This window comes from Phaethon lepturus, unplaced genomic scaffold (assembly GCF_000687285.1).
Source record: "Phaethon lepturus isolate BGI_N335 unplaced genomic scaffold, ASM68728v1 scaffold21572, whole genome shotgun sequence".
In the NCBI taxonomy this organism is placed as follows: domain Eukaryota; kingdom Metazoa; phylum Chordata; class Aves; order Phaethontiformes; family Phaethontidae; genus Phaethon; species Phaethon lepturus.
Window position 1 is genome coordinate 1,018 of NW_010521520.1, and position 16,297 is coordinate 17,314.

At 42.8% G+C, this 16,297-nt stretch overlaps 1 protein-coding gene across 1 annotated transcript; it reads right to left on the reverse strand.

Annotated features, from left to right (window-relative positions):
* Nucleotides 1-409: 409 nt before the first annotated feature.
* ENTPD6 (ectonucleoside triphosphate diphosphohydrolase 6 (putative)) lies at nt 410-14,490 on the reverse strand. Its single transcript, XM_010281559.1, has 13 exons — nt 14,150-14,490; nt 11,375-11,451; nt 10,467-10,610; nt 9,231-9,306; nt 7,576-7,611; nt 6,306-6,394; nt 4,850-4,929; nt 3,876-3,940; nt 3,424-3,525; nt 2,803-2,943; nt 1,842-1,898; nt 752-864; nt 410-499 (listed from the first exon to the last, which is right to left on the reverse strand). Exons 1-13 carry the CDS (start codon nt 14,406-14,408, stop codon nt 410-412), a joined length of 1,329 nt encoding a protein of 442 aa, XP_010279861.1. The 5' UTR covers nt 14,409-14,490.
* Between the last annotated feature and the right edge of the window lie 1,807 nt (nt 14,491-16,297).

The following is a 16,297-nucleotide window of genomic DNA, read 5'->3' on the forward strand; positions in this document are numbered from 1 at the left end:
GCTGACAAACAGGAAAAAACACCCTGAAATCAGGACAGTAAAGCATTCCATCTGGAGTGACCATTTCCTACAGCAACTTCAGCACAGTACAAGCAAATAGTAAAGGCATATTCCAAAAAGGTGTGTTTTTCTCATAGAGATCATAGATGTCCTGCAGAGTCCTGGTTTTCCTTCAACAATGATCAAGTTTTACATCAAGCTGACTGCAGATGCTGTCAAATCAAGGCTTACTCTTTAGATGCTGCACTCTGCACTGTAAAAAAAGAGCTAGTGATAGAGGTGACTTGGCAGGGCCTAGTTTAAGATGATCTCTCAAAGGACTCTGGAAGTGAAAAGCAGGCCCTTCAACAGATTCTCCCGTGTTGTGCTTGCAAAAACCAAGATTTCCAAAAGTCACCCTCCGGGAGCTTTAGTACTGCAGTCTATTGAGCGAGTCGATGTAATGAAAAGTGGCTCCCAATGCCCAGCTCGTTTCAACATTGTCAATTTTCCGGGCAAGCTGGAAAACAAAACCAAAAAAGTTAAAACACCATTATTTGGGAGAAGGAGAAGCATGCAGCATGCAAGGTGAATACAGTGCTGACGGTTATCACAACTGGTTATCACCATTGTGGGGACAGTGTCTCTCCACCCCCAATCACAGAGCTTGTGTTGTAGCAAGAAGGCAAACCAAGGACCGAGCTACTGGCATGATGACTAATGCCTCCACACCCTTCTGCCCACTCTCCCCAGCAAACATTTTGTGCATCACCCTAAAGACTTGGCTCTTCAGGAAGCCCAGTTCTTGCAGGAGGAAGGTGATGTACGTGAGGTCCATGCAGAGAAAAGGGCTGCTTCCAGGGCTGATTTCCATGGTCTTACATACTAAGGAGAAAGAAAACAGTGTCTGAATGCGCACTGTGGGCTCAGGCCTAGCATCAGCTCAGCTTTGAAAAACCTCAAATGAATCCATAAAGCAGCTCTTGCCAGTTGAGTTGCACAGTGATAGAACTTGTTAGAATGGGGTTGAAATTACATCCATATAGCAGAAGCACAAAAGCTTTGGCACACTGGAAGGAAGATCAAGGCATTCTGTCTCTCCCCTAAGACAGCTGAATTTCTTGTACCTCTCTGTGAAAGGATGAAAAAGGCCTCCAACCTTTCTTTTATCTACTTCAAGCCTTTAAAAATCTGAGCAACCTCAGGTGCGTTATGTTTCTTCAGTGTAAGCATTCAACAGATGTTGACAAAATGAAAGGAAACAAAAGACAAAAGAAAAGACAAAACCAAAATAAACCCCACTTCCTTTCTCAGGATGAATTACATAAATGGTAGTCCAGAAATCAGAATTGCAACAGTCATTCATAAAGTTTACCAAAAAGCCCCATGTCAGTTTGATCAAAGCTTGAGTTTGTGGTATTGAGAGAAGAATGTTTACATTTGTAAATCTGCGTAGGCAGTTCTCTCACAGCTGATGAAGCGAAAAGCTATGAACCGGTTTTCCCCCTCTTCCAATTAACAATCAAGCATATGAACAAATATTGAGACAAAAAGAAAAATTAAACCAGATTAGAACAGGTTACGCTAACAGGATGACAGCACGTATATTTTGAGTTTTGAAATATAAGTATTATAAGATGTGTCTGATGTGGGCTGCAAAAGCAAGAATTAATAAAAAACAGTTGAGATTTTCAGAAATAAGCAGAAATCTTGGTGAGATGCTATGGAGAGAGGTGCTCAAGATAGGTGCTCAATATTTACTTAAAACAAAAAAATTAGGCTTCTTAGCATGTCATGAATTTGCCACCTGGGTATGAATTTACACACAATTACTAGTGTGTGTTTGATTGTATTTTACTCACCGTATTTAGCTGCAATTTCAAAGTCACCAAGGGTTAAGCTTCCTCCTTTTTCTTTATCTAAAAGAAAAAAAAATGCAGTCTTTAATGGCTTTTGCAAAAAGGCAATTGTAGATTAAAGTTATAAAAGTTGTTTGGAAATCAAACCTTTGAGCCACTGAAATCAGTAACAAAACTCACACTTGCTTTAAAGGTAAAAGAACCTTTATATGATACTTAATATAGATTGAAAACCCTCATTTTATGAAGAACTTTTAGCCTCATTTCATAAAGAAACACGGTTTACAGACTCTCTCACCTTGTCCCTATGTCTGTGCTGCCCTGCTCTGTGATGCCTGAACACAGTTAACGCCTTTGACCAGATCTGACAAGGCAGTGGTGCTCTGCAGCATATTAAATCTGAAATTATTTGTAAAACAAATTGGCTGAGGGCGGGGGTATGTTTGTCCATACTAGCTTGAGATCTCATAATCTGCTTTCTACCACTGAACACGATAGCCTTACGTACACCAGCATACCACTGGAAAAAGAGATGGGATGCATTCTGAATACATGTGGAATTACCTGAAAATCTTCATTCCATCTAAAAAGGTCAGTGAAGCAAAACACACAGCCCAATATCACAAGTCTGATTTGCTTTACTGCCCAAGAATTTTTTTTATCATGATGAGGCTTTCTTCTACTCTGGATTGTAGAGTTAATCTGATTAACCTACAACTTCTGAAATGCAGACAGTTTGTTTAAAAACCATTACCAGAAGATGCAGGTCCTATTTCACAACCCCAGTCCCTTCTCTATAGAAATTCAATAGCATTCAATATCCAGTTGAGACCAATGCTGCACAGCAGTCCAACAAAAAACTAAGTTCCATGACAGCTTAGCAAAGCATTGTGATGTCTATAAGTGTTACCATTTCTTCCACAGCTTACCATTTTAAATGAAATGAAAACAGGAGCAAACATACCTATGAGACCAACCTCTGCTGCACAGTCATAGTAGTATGAGAAAGCGTAAAAATCCAAGTCCTTCACTTCCTCAGCTTTATGCACTTTTTTGTAGAGCATCTTTGCCACTTTGTTAGAACAAGACTCATACAGAGGCTCACCTACAGGACGGCAAAGAAACCCAGCATATTATAGGCAGAGTTAAATATACATACAATTTAGGATCTGCCAGGAAACAGGCTCCCTTTTGTGCAATAGCACTTCCTAAACTCTTAAAAGCTCTTGAGAGAGAACTGAAATCTGCATCTTCTTCCAGTGGCAACACTTAACCATCTTCAGGTTGGGCCTAAGCATGCGATACATCAGAAAGAGACATCATCATTTGAGGCAGAAGGATTTTGAGAGACCTGTTCAGAGAGCACTCAACTCGATCTACATTACTACTAGCAGCTTTACTGACTTTACAAGACACACCATGGCACAAGAGGAAAGAGCTGTAGAATCTCTTTTACAGCACATCAAGAGAAGCCAGACAGAACAGTATACAGAGAATCTAGTGCCTTTGCAAGCGGCTGAGAGTATATCATTTACTCTGCTAATAGCATGCTGGCCTAGATAGGAAGAGTGATACATCACTATACCTGCCTTCTGTCCTTTAATTTTGTACACTATCTCAGCATGTTGCCATTCAGATTTGAAGCCAGGTGGTAAACAGGGGCTGATCAATTCCTCCCCTTCTCCTACTGCAGAAGTAAACCAAAGTCACATTAGGGAAAAACAGTTAACAGGAGTTAAGTTCAGATTCCTCAACTCCAGCCGTGCTCCATACTGTCCCACAGCCTCAGCAAGGCACCTCTAAGCCCCAGTCATGGCTCAGATGTTCAATGTGCCCCCAGGGCTGGCAAGAATCCAGGTCTCCTGGAATCTACCAGTGTCACCTCCTGCATTTGTTTCAAATGCACCCAGCCATGGTGACAGGAGTCCACATACCACTCAGGAACCTCGAGCCCAGTGAACAGACAACTCCTCCCCTCACAACAGGGCTACGTACCCTACGCTCAGAGCCAAGACTTGAGGAGTGCCCATAACTTACAGGGTTTTCCCTCAACTCCTCCTAAAATGGCGAGCCTTGCTGACATCAGCCCGAGTCCCAGGTAACTGCAAAGGGATAAAAGCCTCTGTGAACAACAAACATCCTTCCTCTGATACTCAACTCATAACTTGGATGGGACATGACAGTCTCCTCTACATGATCCCAGCAAAATGGCTCGAGTCACCAGCTAATGCACGTAAGGCGAACAGTGTGACAACCCCTCACCCAGAAGGATAATCTCTCTTTGAAAAAGCACATGCAATAGATGTCAGCTGTAATCTGGGTCTTGAAGAACTGGGAAGGCTGAAGGCATTCCCATAACCTTTCTTCTACCCTCCTCAAAGGCAGCACAGCCTCTAGCATACAGAATTGACTCTTTTTGAGTGCAAACACACCCCACAGCAAACACAGGTGGGAAGAGGCTGCTTCCCTCTGCCCAAAACACTGGGAGCAGGGGAAGGCAGTGAAGAGGAACGAGTGGCACAGACAGAGCACTATGAACTGACTGCAACCCCACTCTCCACCCCCCTGCACCACTCAGGGGTGAGGAGGTAGAAAAGTTGGGAGTGAAGCTGAGCCTGGGAAGAAGGGAGAGGTGAGGTGAAGGTGTTTTTTTATTTTGTTCTTATTTCTCATTATCCTACTGCTTAACTGGCAATAAATTAACTTAACTTCTCTAAGTTGAGTCTGTTTTGCCCATGACTGTAACTGGTAAGTGACCTCCCTATCTTGACCCACGAGCTTTTTGTCGTATTTTCTTCCCCTTGTCGTGTTGATGGAGGGGGAGTGATAGAGCAGCTTGGTGGGCACCTGGTGGGCAGCTAAGGTCAATCCACCACAGTGACATGGCTCAGGTTTCTCTGCTTCTTCCCAGTACTCATTTGCAAGGACCCCACTTCAGCAAAACAGCTAGATCTCACTGGCTTCATAGAAAGCTTCTATCTGTACAGTGAACTCTCTTTCCCACAACTAACCTGTACGAATACAGCTTGTAGGTGTTGTTAAACATCTGAAATGAAGTTGTATGGCCAGCTGGTGATGTCTGAAGAGTTGCCTGGACGGAGAAAAAGATGTCACTGCAAGGTTTCTACCAGCAGCAGCAAACGTCAACAACACAATCCTCCAAAACGTTAGGAGAAATGTGAAACAATCCTAGCAGGGTTCAGAGAGAAATGATGAATTTGCCAGTATTTCGATTTGACCGCTGATACATGAGACAATCACAAAACCTGGAGCTAAAACAGGTGTCTTCACGTGACAGAGTCTAAACTGGTTACATTTCTACTTGTATCCACACCAAATTGGTGTATAAAAGAATTATTTTAATTAAAAAGGAATCCTTATTTCAACTCTTAACTGCTTTTTTCAAGAGTCTATAGCAACTACCTCTTCACATGATCTCTACTAGGGAAAACTGTGTGCAAAATATGAAATCCAGGCACGCATTAACTTCCTGCTCAAGTGAATTCAGCTGTGAACTTCCACAAGCCAGATGCAAAGCATATCATCACTGCTTGCCAAGGAATAGAGTGAGGACCAGCCTGTGGTCTGAGGAAATGAAAGGGTAATTATCTAAAGCACTGTGCAGCCTCTTCCCCAAGTGCACCAGCACTGCTAGTGTGTTCCTGGGGAGCTAAGCTCAGGCCATGATGCTATTCATGCTGCTCATATCTCAACACAATCTCTAAGTCCAAAATTTCCACATCCCAGACTCTTCACATCCCTTGTCATTCTGCGCTAAAAGCACAATGTCTTGATTAGCCCAGGCTGGGACACTAGATACAGCATCCCTATCCTCTCCTTTTGTGCAGCTTACTATGAACAGTATCTGGGCTCAGGCCAGAGCCTTGCAACTCAATATCCACAGGGCTTCCAGCTCATAGAACACCTATAAAAATGCCACCACAAGGAGCTGAAATGACAAACATCAGCATGTATTTTTTACTGCATAATAACAGTTGCTCCTTAGAATGCATTCATTTACAGTTGAGTGAACTCTGGAAAACCAGAAACAAGGATTGAGAAGGCATCTTACTGTATTCTTAAAACCCAATATAGACCAAATGTTGGACTTGAATTCATTAACAGCATTACCTTCAAGTTATTCATTATAAGCACCACAAACTGAGAGTCAAGGATTAAGACACTCAGGCGAACACTGCATTTTCCCCAAGATAAAGAAGCCCTGTCAGATTCACCATATGTACCACTGACCCATGGAGCTGGAGCAAGAGGACTGACAAAGAGTTTTGAATCCCTCTGTGACTGACTATAACAAGGCAGATGTGCCCAAGTGACATGGGTTTTTCTGTCAGAAGCATGGCTTCACGTCACAGTGACAAACTCTTGGTCTGTTTCCAAAGGAAACAGATCTGAGCAGTTACTGATTTCTGCACCAGTATTTCCCAACAGTGTGCATGTTCACATTACCTCAGTGTGTGGAAGGAAGGTGATCTGTGTTGATCCACCACCCAAATCCAGCATCCCTACACTTCTCTTCCGTGGATCATCTAGGCTACCTGAAATGTGTGACAGAACAGAGAAAGCTATGGTGGACACTGTGAGAAACTGGCTATGAATAAAACCAGAAGTACAGTGGTAAAGAAAGAGGACAATCTAACTCCATCTGTCAGCTTCTAGCCAGCAGTAAATTACACACTCATCTACTTGGCACTTATTTTGGCTTTATAAGGGTGACCTAAAAATCTTCAAGTGTCAGAGTTTTTCTTATTTCTCTGGTGGCTGTCCATGCCCTAATTACAGCAGCTTTGGTTATTGGATTCCTAAACATGTTTCAGTGGATGCAAAGACACTTTTCAAACTCTACTCTGGAAACCACTTCGTAACACAGAGGAATGTGGTTTTCTTGGCCACCTCTCCCTGATTCCTTAGTGATATTTTGCAGATTCCTATGGCCCAGGGGATTACAGACTGAAGCGAGCTGGCCCAAGAGACTCGGCTCTCTTGGAATTCTTCCTGCTGCCAGCCCAGACCTCTCTTCTCATTTAAATCCAGTTCTTCTCAGTTAGATCCTTCAAATACACCTTCCTGACAAGACTAGTTTGTGCCAAGTACCTCTGTATACCTCATGATAGCTGATGTTTGAAGATCTCTGACCTTTCTGATATTTCCTGTGAGTATTAAAAGCTTTAGAGCATTTGTTGTATTGCTCCACACACAGTATGTGCTGAACAGAGCATTCGGACAGCACAGAGCTTTACTTATTGTCAGAGAGGGCTTCAGGATAGTTTTTTCTTTACTCTTCAGCTACCCTTTTCTAACTCAGCAGTGTAAACACTTTGGCGGTATTTCTATGTTATAAATCCGTAAGGAAGTAGCATAGCACTTTCTTTCACTATGTGCAGCTGCCAAGCTCATCTTGAATATCCACATTAAAATTTTAGCGAGAGCTAGTGGCAGGCTCTAAAAAGGAACAAAATACTGGTATGCTACAGGAAATTGAAAGAAAGGCTACATTAAACATCTAGGAAAAGGGATTAAATTCCTTACTCTGTCAAGTAAATGGCCAAAATCCTAACGACTTAAATAGGCTAGGCCAAAAACAACTGTTGACTTATTCCCAGATCCTTCTTTCTCCTAATCCACCCCAATGAATGAGCAAATCCCATACAGAGGCAGAAAACAGCATGAATTTCACAGCGTCCATCATATCTTTATGCACATACTCATGTACACATACCTGTTAAAAAATTTATTGTGATCCAGGCTGAAATACCTAATAAGGAAAAGATTCAGAAGACACACTGTCAGATCATACCATTTTGTTTTATCTAACAACAGTAATAAATAAGGTGAGCTGTATTACAAGGTCTTCCTGCTTTAGGATCTGTTTAGCTGGCAGCATTTTTAAGTTTTCTCATACAGCTTAACTGCACCATCTAACCAAAATAACTAGCAAACCAGAGTTTGTCATCCAACAATAGACAGAGACACTGGAGACCATCTGCCACAAGCTCCCTTGTCCCCCTCTCACAATGGAGGACTTCTAATATAAAGTCTCCAAAGGATGTCTAGCTGAGAGCTAAGCAAGAAGGACCTTCAAGAAGGGTAAGTAGGACTGGCTCTGCTGACTCTCCCTGGCCCACCTCGCCCCAAAGCCAGTGTTTCCACAACTGTCAACGGCTGTCAAAAAACAAGATCAGATGCCTTGAACAAAGAGAATGACCTTCTATACCAGAGCTTATGTGATATTTGGAAGAGAAGCCCCATATATGAAATGCCTGGAGAACTCTGTATTTCGCAGGTCAGAAACTTAAGCAAGAAGTCACAAAGGCTTGAGTGCTTAGCTAAAAGATAAGGAAATGACTGACACTCACATTTTTCATTTTCTAGGAAAACATCCACTGGTAGGGCTTTTGTTTGATGTCAGGCACTCGACTTTCCTTTTGAATACTAAGAATTTTCATCTCTTCAGTGTTTCTAATTTTTCCTCTAAGCATCTTTGTGAGCCGCACTGTTTCTGTCCTCTTCTTGTTTTATAAACCTTTTCTCCAATTAGATGAATTAGTGGGCCTTATGTTAACTAATTCAAATATTTATCCATGTGGTTAAAACTCAAGGCATGCTAGGGAACATGGTCCAGTTCAACCCTTGGCTGAACCAAGGCTGTCACTGCTATTAACGTTTTTAAAACAAAAACAAAAAGAAGAATTACAATGTCTTTCTTCCATTAAGCAGTAAAAAAAGGAACTTATAAACATCTCCAAACAGCTCCAGCTATTTTAAAGTTTGGATTCTAAGCAGATTTAAAACACATTTCAGGACTCAGTTACTTAGAATTTAGACATGTTTCTTCTAATTATTTTAAATCAAGACTAATCCTGGGTTCTGTACTCAGCATTTTTTGAACATCAACTTACTTCAACATTTATTTTCTTCTATTTTTTTTCAGACTGAATTTGCAATCACACTCATTAGATCAGTTATAATTAACATATTATATTAACTATATTAATTATATTAACATATAATTAACCAATACTTCCAGAAAGCTCTGATAAGCATTGTCAAGAGCAGGGTGTGCAAAAGCAGTTGCTGAAGACCATCTCAACAAGCAGATATTCGGAAAACTTTCCAGAAGTGCTGACTGCACAGTGGCTTCCTGGTGATCCCACAGGAGCTGCCCGGCACTCAGAGCTTTGAAAATCGGCACAGAGTTCAGGACTTTAAATTGGAAAATGTAGCACAAAATCTCTTTGGCAGGCACTGCCTGAGGCAGCATAAAAACTGTGTCAAACCTGCTGCTTGTGGGTTCCCACTACAGTGAGTGGGGACTTGTCACAGTCCAGCAGGTATCTCCAGGATTACAGAAAAGGTCTCCTCAAGTTAGCCTACCTTCATCAGTTCCATTCATTATTGACACGCAGTTGTCCCTCACAAAGAAGGGGGAGGCCTGAAAAATCTCCTTCACCTGTAGTTCAAATAAAAGCTACACTCAGAGAAATCTTTTTTCAGCTGGAAAGCAAGTTTTTTTAGAACTCCAGTTTTACACAACTGCTCCCTTTCTTGGGCCAGATCCTGACTGCTGCTCACCATTTTGCTTGAAGTTCAAGAGCCCAACAAGCATCAGCCTGCACTCTGCTGAAAGGTCAATGATTTACACCCTGGCTCTGCAGTTTGGTGCAAAGACAGGGATGGATGAGTAGGTTTTCGAGCATGAAGACTGCTCAGAAATGCCATTAACAAGGGATGGACATGGGTAGGGAAGGGAACACCGTTTGCTGCAATTGGCAACCCACAGGGTATTATAGATGCATGGGAGAGGCAGGAGATGGGACACCCTGGCTTTCCGGAATGCCCCAGGGAATGGCATTTTTAACAGGAGTATGTCAGCTGTTAGAGGTCCTCTCCACTACATCCTACATGAGGCAGCAAAGGCCTAGAGTAACAGTGCTCCTTTCCTGAAGTAACAACTGCAGCAGTTCCAGCTGAAATTCAGTGTGGAAAAGAACAGGCCAGCTTGCAGGCAGCAGAGAACAATACAGACATTGGTTTCAACCACACCACACTTCCTCCTTCCGATTATTGCTAAGAAAAAGAGTACACTTAGTGCATACTTAATAAACTTTGCCCACAGCCATAACATCTAGAACATAATATTTTGTTTCTTTTTATAGTATTTTAAAATATTAAACATATTTTACATGCCTATAAATACAATGTACATTATTTCCAATCAATATAAAGGAGTAACCTTGCAGCAGCAGGCTGATAACATGATCAATTAAATGGCAGAGTGTTTTTCTCAAAATAGCAGGATCCTGGTCAAAACCAACAAACACACCCAGTAAGAACAAACCTGTGGTGACTGTTAGGTTTATCTCATTACACTTGTTATGTCATGTGTCATCTCCAGGCTTATTTGGAGCTGTCGTCATTCCTCTGTGCTTGTACTCACACAATTTCTCCCCCCAACTCCATCTGAGATCAGGTGCCTCTGCATTGCTTTCAGCGTTAAATGATAGCAATGGCTCATGTACATGAAGATAAAGGAGTATGTACCTCACACAGAAGCGACCAAATTTTGCTATAAATTTTTTGGAAAGCAAACTGAAAGACAAGAAATAGTACCTTATCCAGCAACTTCTGAGCTTTCTCTCCTGGCAGCAACCGTAGGCCAGCTGTGGCTTTCAGGACCAGAGGAGTAAACTTCCACAGCTCCATAGGAACTTCCTTCTTTGCCACCTCCAAGAGCTCTTTTATTCCCTGGCCACTCTGTGAGCAGAGAAAGAACAAAAAAAGGCATCTTAGAAACTCTTTATATTTCCCTTTCTTGGAGGAGCGAAAGGGTGATCAGAGGTATGACTGACTGTAAATGTGGAAGAGAGACAAGTGAATATCACAAGGGGTCAGCATGAGACCTGATGGATATAATGGGGATTATCCAGCAACAGGTCAAAAACAAACAGGAAGAGTCACTTTTTCAAACAGTGACATAGAACTCTCTGCCATGGAATATTTTGGCTACATAAGGTTCAAAAGGCAGTATGATGACAAATGCTTGGGTAAAAAAAGGCCTTTGGAGGCCTACACTACGAGCTCAGTGTAAATCTGGCTCAGGAAGTCCCCAAACCCCTGTAAGCCAGAAGGTAAGAGAGATGGGAGAGAAGTCACTTTAGCACTTGGCCTATTTTTTAAATTACTTCTCTGAGAATCCAATTCCGGTCACTTTTGGAGAAGGCTCTGCTGCAATCCAACACAGCTCTTTTGTCATTTTCTTAAGCGCGTGCATCAAAATTCTTAAGGAGGAGACAAGAAAAACATCCACTGTGCTTAACTAACATTACTGAGCAGAACTAGATGTGTTCTGCTCCTCTGCGCGTTGACCAACTTTTACTGTGGGCTTGTTTCATTTGGAGACATTTCCCTGAACTGAGACAGTTCAGCATACTGTACCACAGCCAACTGTGGATTTGCAGGGCATATCAAGAACAGGAGGTTTTGGCACAAGTACTTTACAGTAACAGGAACAAAATTACCTTTTCGACATCATCAGCATATGCGGATAGACCTGGCTTCAGTGCTTTAAACGTCTCATGGGTTAATTTGGGAGTCTCTGTTCAAAAGCAGTATTCTAAAATAAGTAATGGTACCAAGAATTTTGCATAGACAAAAAGAAAATAATTTTACAAATTACATCATTATGTGCTAATGGAAGTAAACTGAAGCCTCTGTCTAACAAACTATCAACGGCCACCCAAACTTTAAATACAGCCCTTGCTATGGAATTAGCTCCCAAGAAAACCATTTTTAAAAGTCGTGATTGTTTTTCAGGTGCTGGTGTCCACTATGCACATATTTTTCATGCACGTCATACAATCATCAGATGAGTGCAAGTTCTCTTTGAGCACTTTCCAAACAGCACCGGTAACAAAGACCCTGTTTTACAGCGTGCTCTGTTCTGGCTAAACTTGACTCCAGCAAAACCCAGTGGAAGCTTTACCACCATTTTCAATGGCAGCAGAGGGAGCCAGACCTATGTATTTTGGAAACCCACAGTTATAGACAATTACATGAACCTGTAGGCAAGACAACATGAACTTGACAACATCCTCCTCCTGTACTCAACTACACTCCATAAAGTTTCCTGCAATATATTCTGAAATTGTCTTTAAGGAGAAGCAGGCAAGAAAGAAGCAAAGATTGGGGAATATACTGAAAGAAGAATGAAGGAAATCCATGGACTGCTGTTTAACGCCTTTGGTGGCTCAGCCTTACACTAGCACTTTCTGCAAACCTAAGGCGTTCTCCACAGACCAATCGCACCATACACCACACTGCTAATCCTCAAAAGCATTCTCAGATCACCTACTAACAGCATCCACATGGGTTCTTTCATCTTTAAGAGTTTCACAACTAGGAGCTAACAACACTTAAACAAATGAAGCTTATGACTCCAGAGGAAAACTGGAGCTTCCTGAAGTCTCACTTCTCAGGAATACTTTCTGTCCAGATGCAATACACAGCAATTTTAATCAAACAGTGAAGTTCTGCAATTTAAATCTAACACTGAAGCCAATGATGCCTCACCTCTGTGCCCGGGAAGATCAGGAACATATCCTCCTAGAAGCTATGCTAAGGCACATGGAGGACAGGGAGGTCATTCAAGACAGTCAGCACGGCTTCACCAAGGGCAAGTCCTGCCTGACCAACCTAGTGGCCTTCTATGATGGAGTGACCACATCAGTGGACAAGGGAAGAGCTACCGATGTTATTTATCTGGACTTCTGTAGGGCCTTTGACACAGTCCCCCACAACATCCTTGTCTCTAAATTGGAGAGATGGATTTGATGGGTGGCCTGTTCAGTGGATGAGGAATTGGTTGGATGGTCACATCCAGAGGCTAGTGGTCAACAGTTTAATGTCCAGATGGAGATCGGTGATGAGTGGTGTCCATCAGGGGTCTGTATTGGGACCAGCACTCTTTGATTCATCAGTGACATAAACAGTGGGATCGAGGGCACCCTCAGCAAGTTTGCAGACAACACCAAGCTGAGTGGAGCAGTTGACATGCCTGAGGGACAAGATGCCATCCAGAGGGACCTGAACAAGCTTGAGGAATAGGCCCATGTGAAACCTCATGAGGTTCAACAAGGTCAAGTGCAGGGTCCTGCACCTGGGTCAGGGCAGCCCCCGGTATCAATCCAGGCTGGGGGATGAAGGGATCAATAGGAGCCCTGCTGAGGACTTGGGGGTACGGGTGGATGAAAAGCTGGACGTGACCTGGCAATGTGCGCTTGCAGCCCAAAAGGCCAACCATATCCTAGGCTGCATCAAAAGAAGTGTGGCCAGCAGGACAAGGGAGGGGATTCTACCCTTCTGCTCTGCTCTGGTAAGACCCCACCTGGAGTCCTGCGTCCAGCTCTGGAGCCCTCAGCACAGGAAAGACATGGAGCTACTGGAAAGGGTCCAGAGGAGGGCCACAAAAATGATCAGAGGGATGGAACACCTCTCCTATGAGGATAGGCTGAGGGAGTTGGGGTTGTTCAGCCTGGAGAAGAGGAGGCTTTGGGGAGACCTTCTTGCAGCCTTCCAGTACCTAAAGGGGGCTTATAGGAAAGGTAGGGACAGACCTTTTAACAGGACCTGTAGTGATAGGAAGGCGTAAGGGTTTTAAACTAAAAAAGGGCAGATTTCGACCAGATATAAGGAAGAAATTTTTGGCCATGAGGGTGGTGAAACACTGGCACAGGTTGCCCAGACAGGTGGTACATGCCCCATCCCTGGAAACACTCAAGGTCAGGTTGGATGGGGCTCTGAGTAACATGATCTAGCTAAAGATGTCCCTGCTCATTGCAGGGGGGTTGGACTAGATGACCTTTAAAGCTCCTTTCCAACTCAAAGATTCTATGATTCTATGATGCACTAAACCAGACAATGCAGAGAGAAGCAGCTCATTGCCAGGAACTGGAGACAGCCAACAACCTTATGGTGAAAATTTGGGGGAATAAGGCAGTTTGAACTTCCAGTCCTCTTCCACCCAGCAGTGTGATGCAAAACTGCTCTTCTTCAAGCACTGTTCTAAAGGTACAGCTGGTATTTAGCTCACATTCTGTCATTAGAGCATTTTCTCCTTGTTGAATGTTTTCATAATTTCATCCAAACCTAAATGCTTGAATCATAATATATGTCCTGATGGCTCTCTAGAAAGAGCTGAAGCATGTTTGTTCAAGTAATCCCTAGAAAAGAATAATCAATAATCTGCTCCATACATTATGGAAGAATTAATCTATCATGTAATGAGCAGGCCATACCTTTTGGTTGCCGTGTAAATTTAAAAATATGGATGCGAGTTCCTGTGCTTCCTGCATCAAACATAATTCCATAAAAGACCGAGAGATCTGTGTTCAGTGCTTGATGGTTCAGTTTGTCTCCCCTGCTTTCAGCAACTCCTTCTGTTGCTCCCACAACTGGCTTGGAATCCAAGTGCCATTTTATGTATGCAACATAAATAGCTATGCATGCCAAAATCCCCAAAGCGAAGAACCGCTTTGATATCTTCATGGCTTCCATTTATCAGATGTTTTGTTTCTTCCCTTTATCAAATGTTTTCTTTCTTGTCTTTCACACAGAACAGGTTATTCCCACATCACTCCTATAGCCAACAGAAAAGAAAAGAAATGTTTTATTTTCTAAACCTGCTGAAAGGATCCAAGAGCATGATGGTTATTTGATAAGGAACTTAGAGGAGTAAACTTGACTTGAGCATCAGTTAAATACTTAACTGTTAGTCAGTTTACATCTGTGATAAGAAAGTTGGGCATGATTGTCAAAGTAGGCAGTAAATCACTGCAACAAACAGCCTGGTAAAAAAACTTACATACAGGGAGTGACGGATCACTGCTGGCAAGTAAAAGGATTTATGCCTGCAGCTCCTTCAGCATTTGGAGTAAGACTGAGTTATCAGGTCTTGTCTTCAGTGCTCAGTTTTATCTCAACTAACCCAGGGAAACTTGCAGTTAAATGCTTACATTTATTCCAGGACAGTGTAGAATCCTGCATTCAAAAAGCTGGGATTTACCTGCAAATCCCTTGTAAAACTGGACCTAGCAGCAAAATCCCTTTCTCCCATGTTGCTTGTCCGAACCAACAAATACCTCCATGGCTGTTGGATGCCTACCAGGCCACACACTACTTTCCCAATGGTTTGGAAGGAACATATCCATTTTTCTTCAGCATGTCATTAAGATCTACAGCTAATTTTAAGACATGAAGCTGCATAAATCTTCTTTTCCCCGTTGCTACTGAGGCTTAAGAAGGAACTGAGTAAGGAGAGTTCAGAGAAGCTAAATACAGTAACTGAGGTGGAAAGGGACTTCAAGAGGTCTCTCATCCAACCTCACGCTCAAAGCATGGTTAGCTATGGGACCCACCATGTTGCTCAGGGCTATATCCAACTGCATCTTGAAAACCTCCGAGGATGGAGGTACCACAACTTCCCTGGGCAACCCAAATAATTTCCAGTTATCTTTGTTAGTTCCTGAATGGTAAAGGAGGTCCCAGAAGACCAGATGAGGACAATTTAAAACCTGTGTTTAAAAGGCAATTAGTGCCTCCTGCAGTTCCAATAGAGGAAAGAAACTACAGCAAAGCATAATGCAAGAAATATACAAGCACCCACATGACATCATCCAGATGATTAAAAAAGTCAGTGGTGATTTATGGGGAGCAAATTACATTATACCTTTCTTTTTTTGGTACTGCAATGGAGAAAGCAAACCAACTGATGAAGTTGACTTAAACAAGGTTTTGACACATACGTAAACAACATCATTGGTTGATGATACCAATACAGGAGGTGTACAGAGGGCATGGGGGGAGGAATTTAAATTTAAGTTGATTATGGTGTATTGCCAAAAACGAGTAAGACAAAATTTTGTAAAAATGGAGGAAAGCAAAACCAAAGCACAAATGCACATGAAGAATAGATCAGTGTAGGGATAAAGGAACTGTAGGCTGTCCTGAAACAGAAATCAGGGAGATGGCATTGCAAAAAATGAAAAAACTTCCTGGCTTCTATCAGCAGGCACGGAGATGTAGGTGGTAACTACTGCACATACATGGGGTGATTATTCCAATCTTCCTGGTGCCAGGAAGACCTCAACTACAAGACCTCAACACAAGAGCTAAAAACATGTCATGGGAGGAAGGCAGCAGGAACGGGATGATCCTTTGAGGGGACAGAAGTCTCCACGGCGGGAAAGGGGAGGCTGGAAGGATGAGAGGGATGGAGGTGCAGCAGTCTGCCAGCATAAGCTCCCTACCCCCATTTTCCTGAAGAGAATCGGGATTAACTCTTCCTCGCCTTTGCCAGGGGACGCCGAGATTTGCTGCAAGGGAAAAGCTTTCCGCCTGCGCGGCCGAGGGCGGGCGGGGACCCCGCGGGAGCCGGGTGTCGGGCT

Bases quoted from the DNA above. Each gene is read 5' to 3' on its own strand.
- ENTPD6 (XM_010281559.1), bottom strand. From the start codon at position 14,408: ATGGAAGCCATGAAGATATCAAAGCGGTTCTTCGCTTTGGGGATTTTG. The intron at 10,611-11,374 runs GTAATTTTGTTC...CTCTGCTCACAG, and splicing joins ATGCTGATGATGTCGAAAAG to AGTGGCCAGGGAATAAAAGA. The intron at 6,395-7,575 runs GTATGTGTACAT...CACACATTTCAG, and splicing joins CACAATAAATTTTTTAACAG to GTAGCCTAGATGATCCACGG.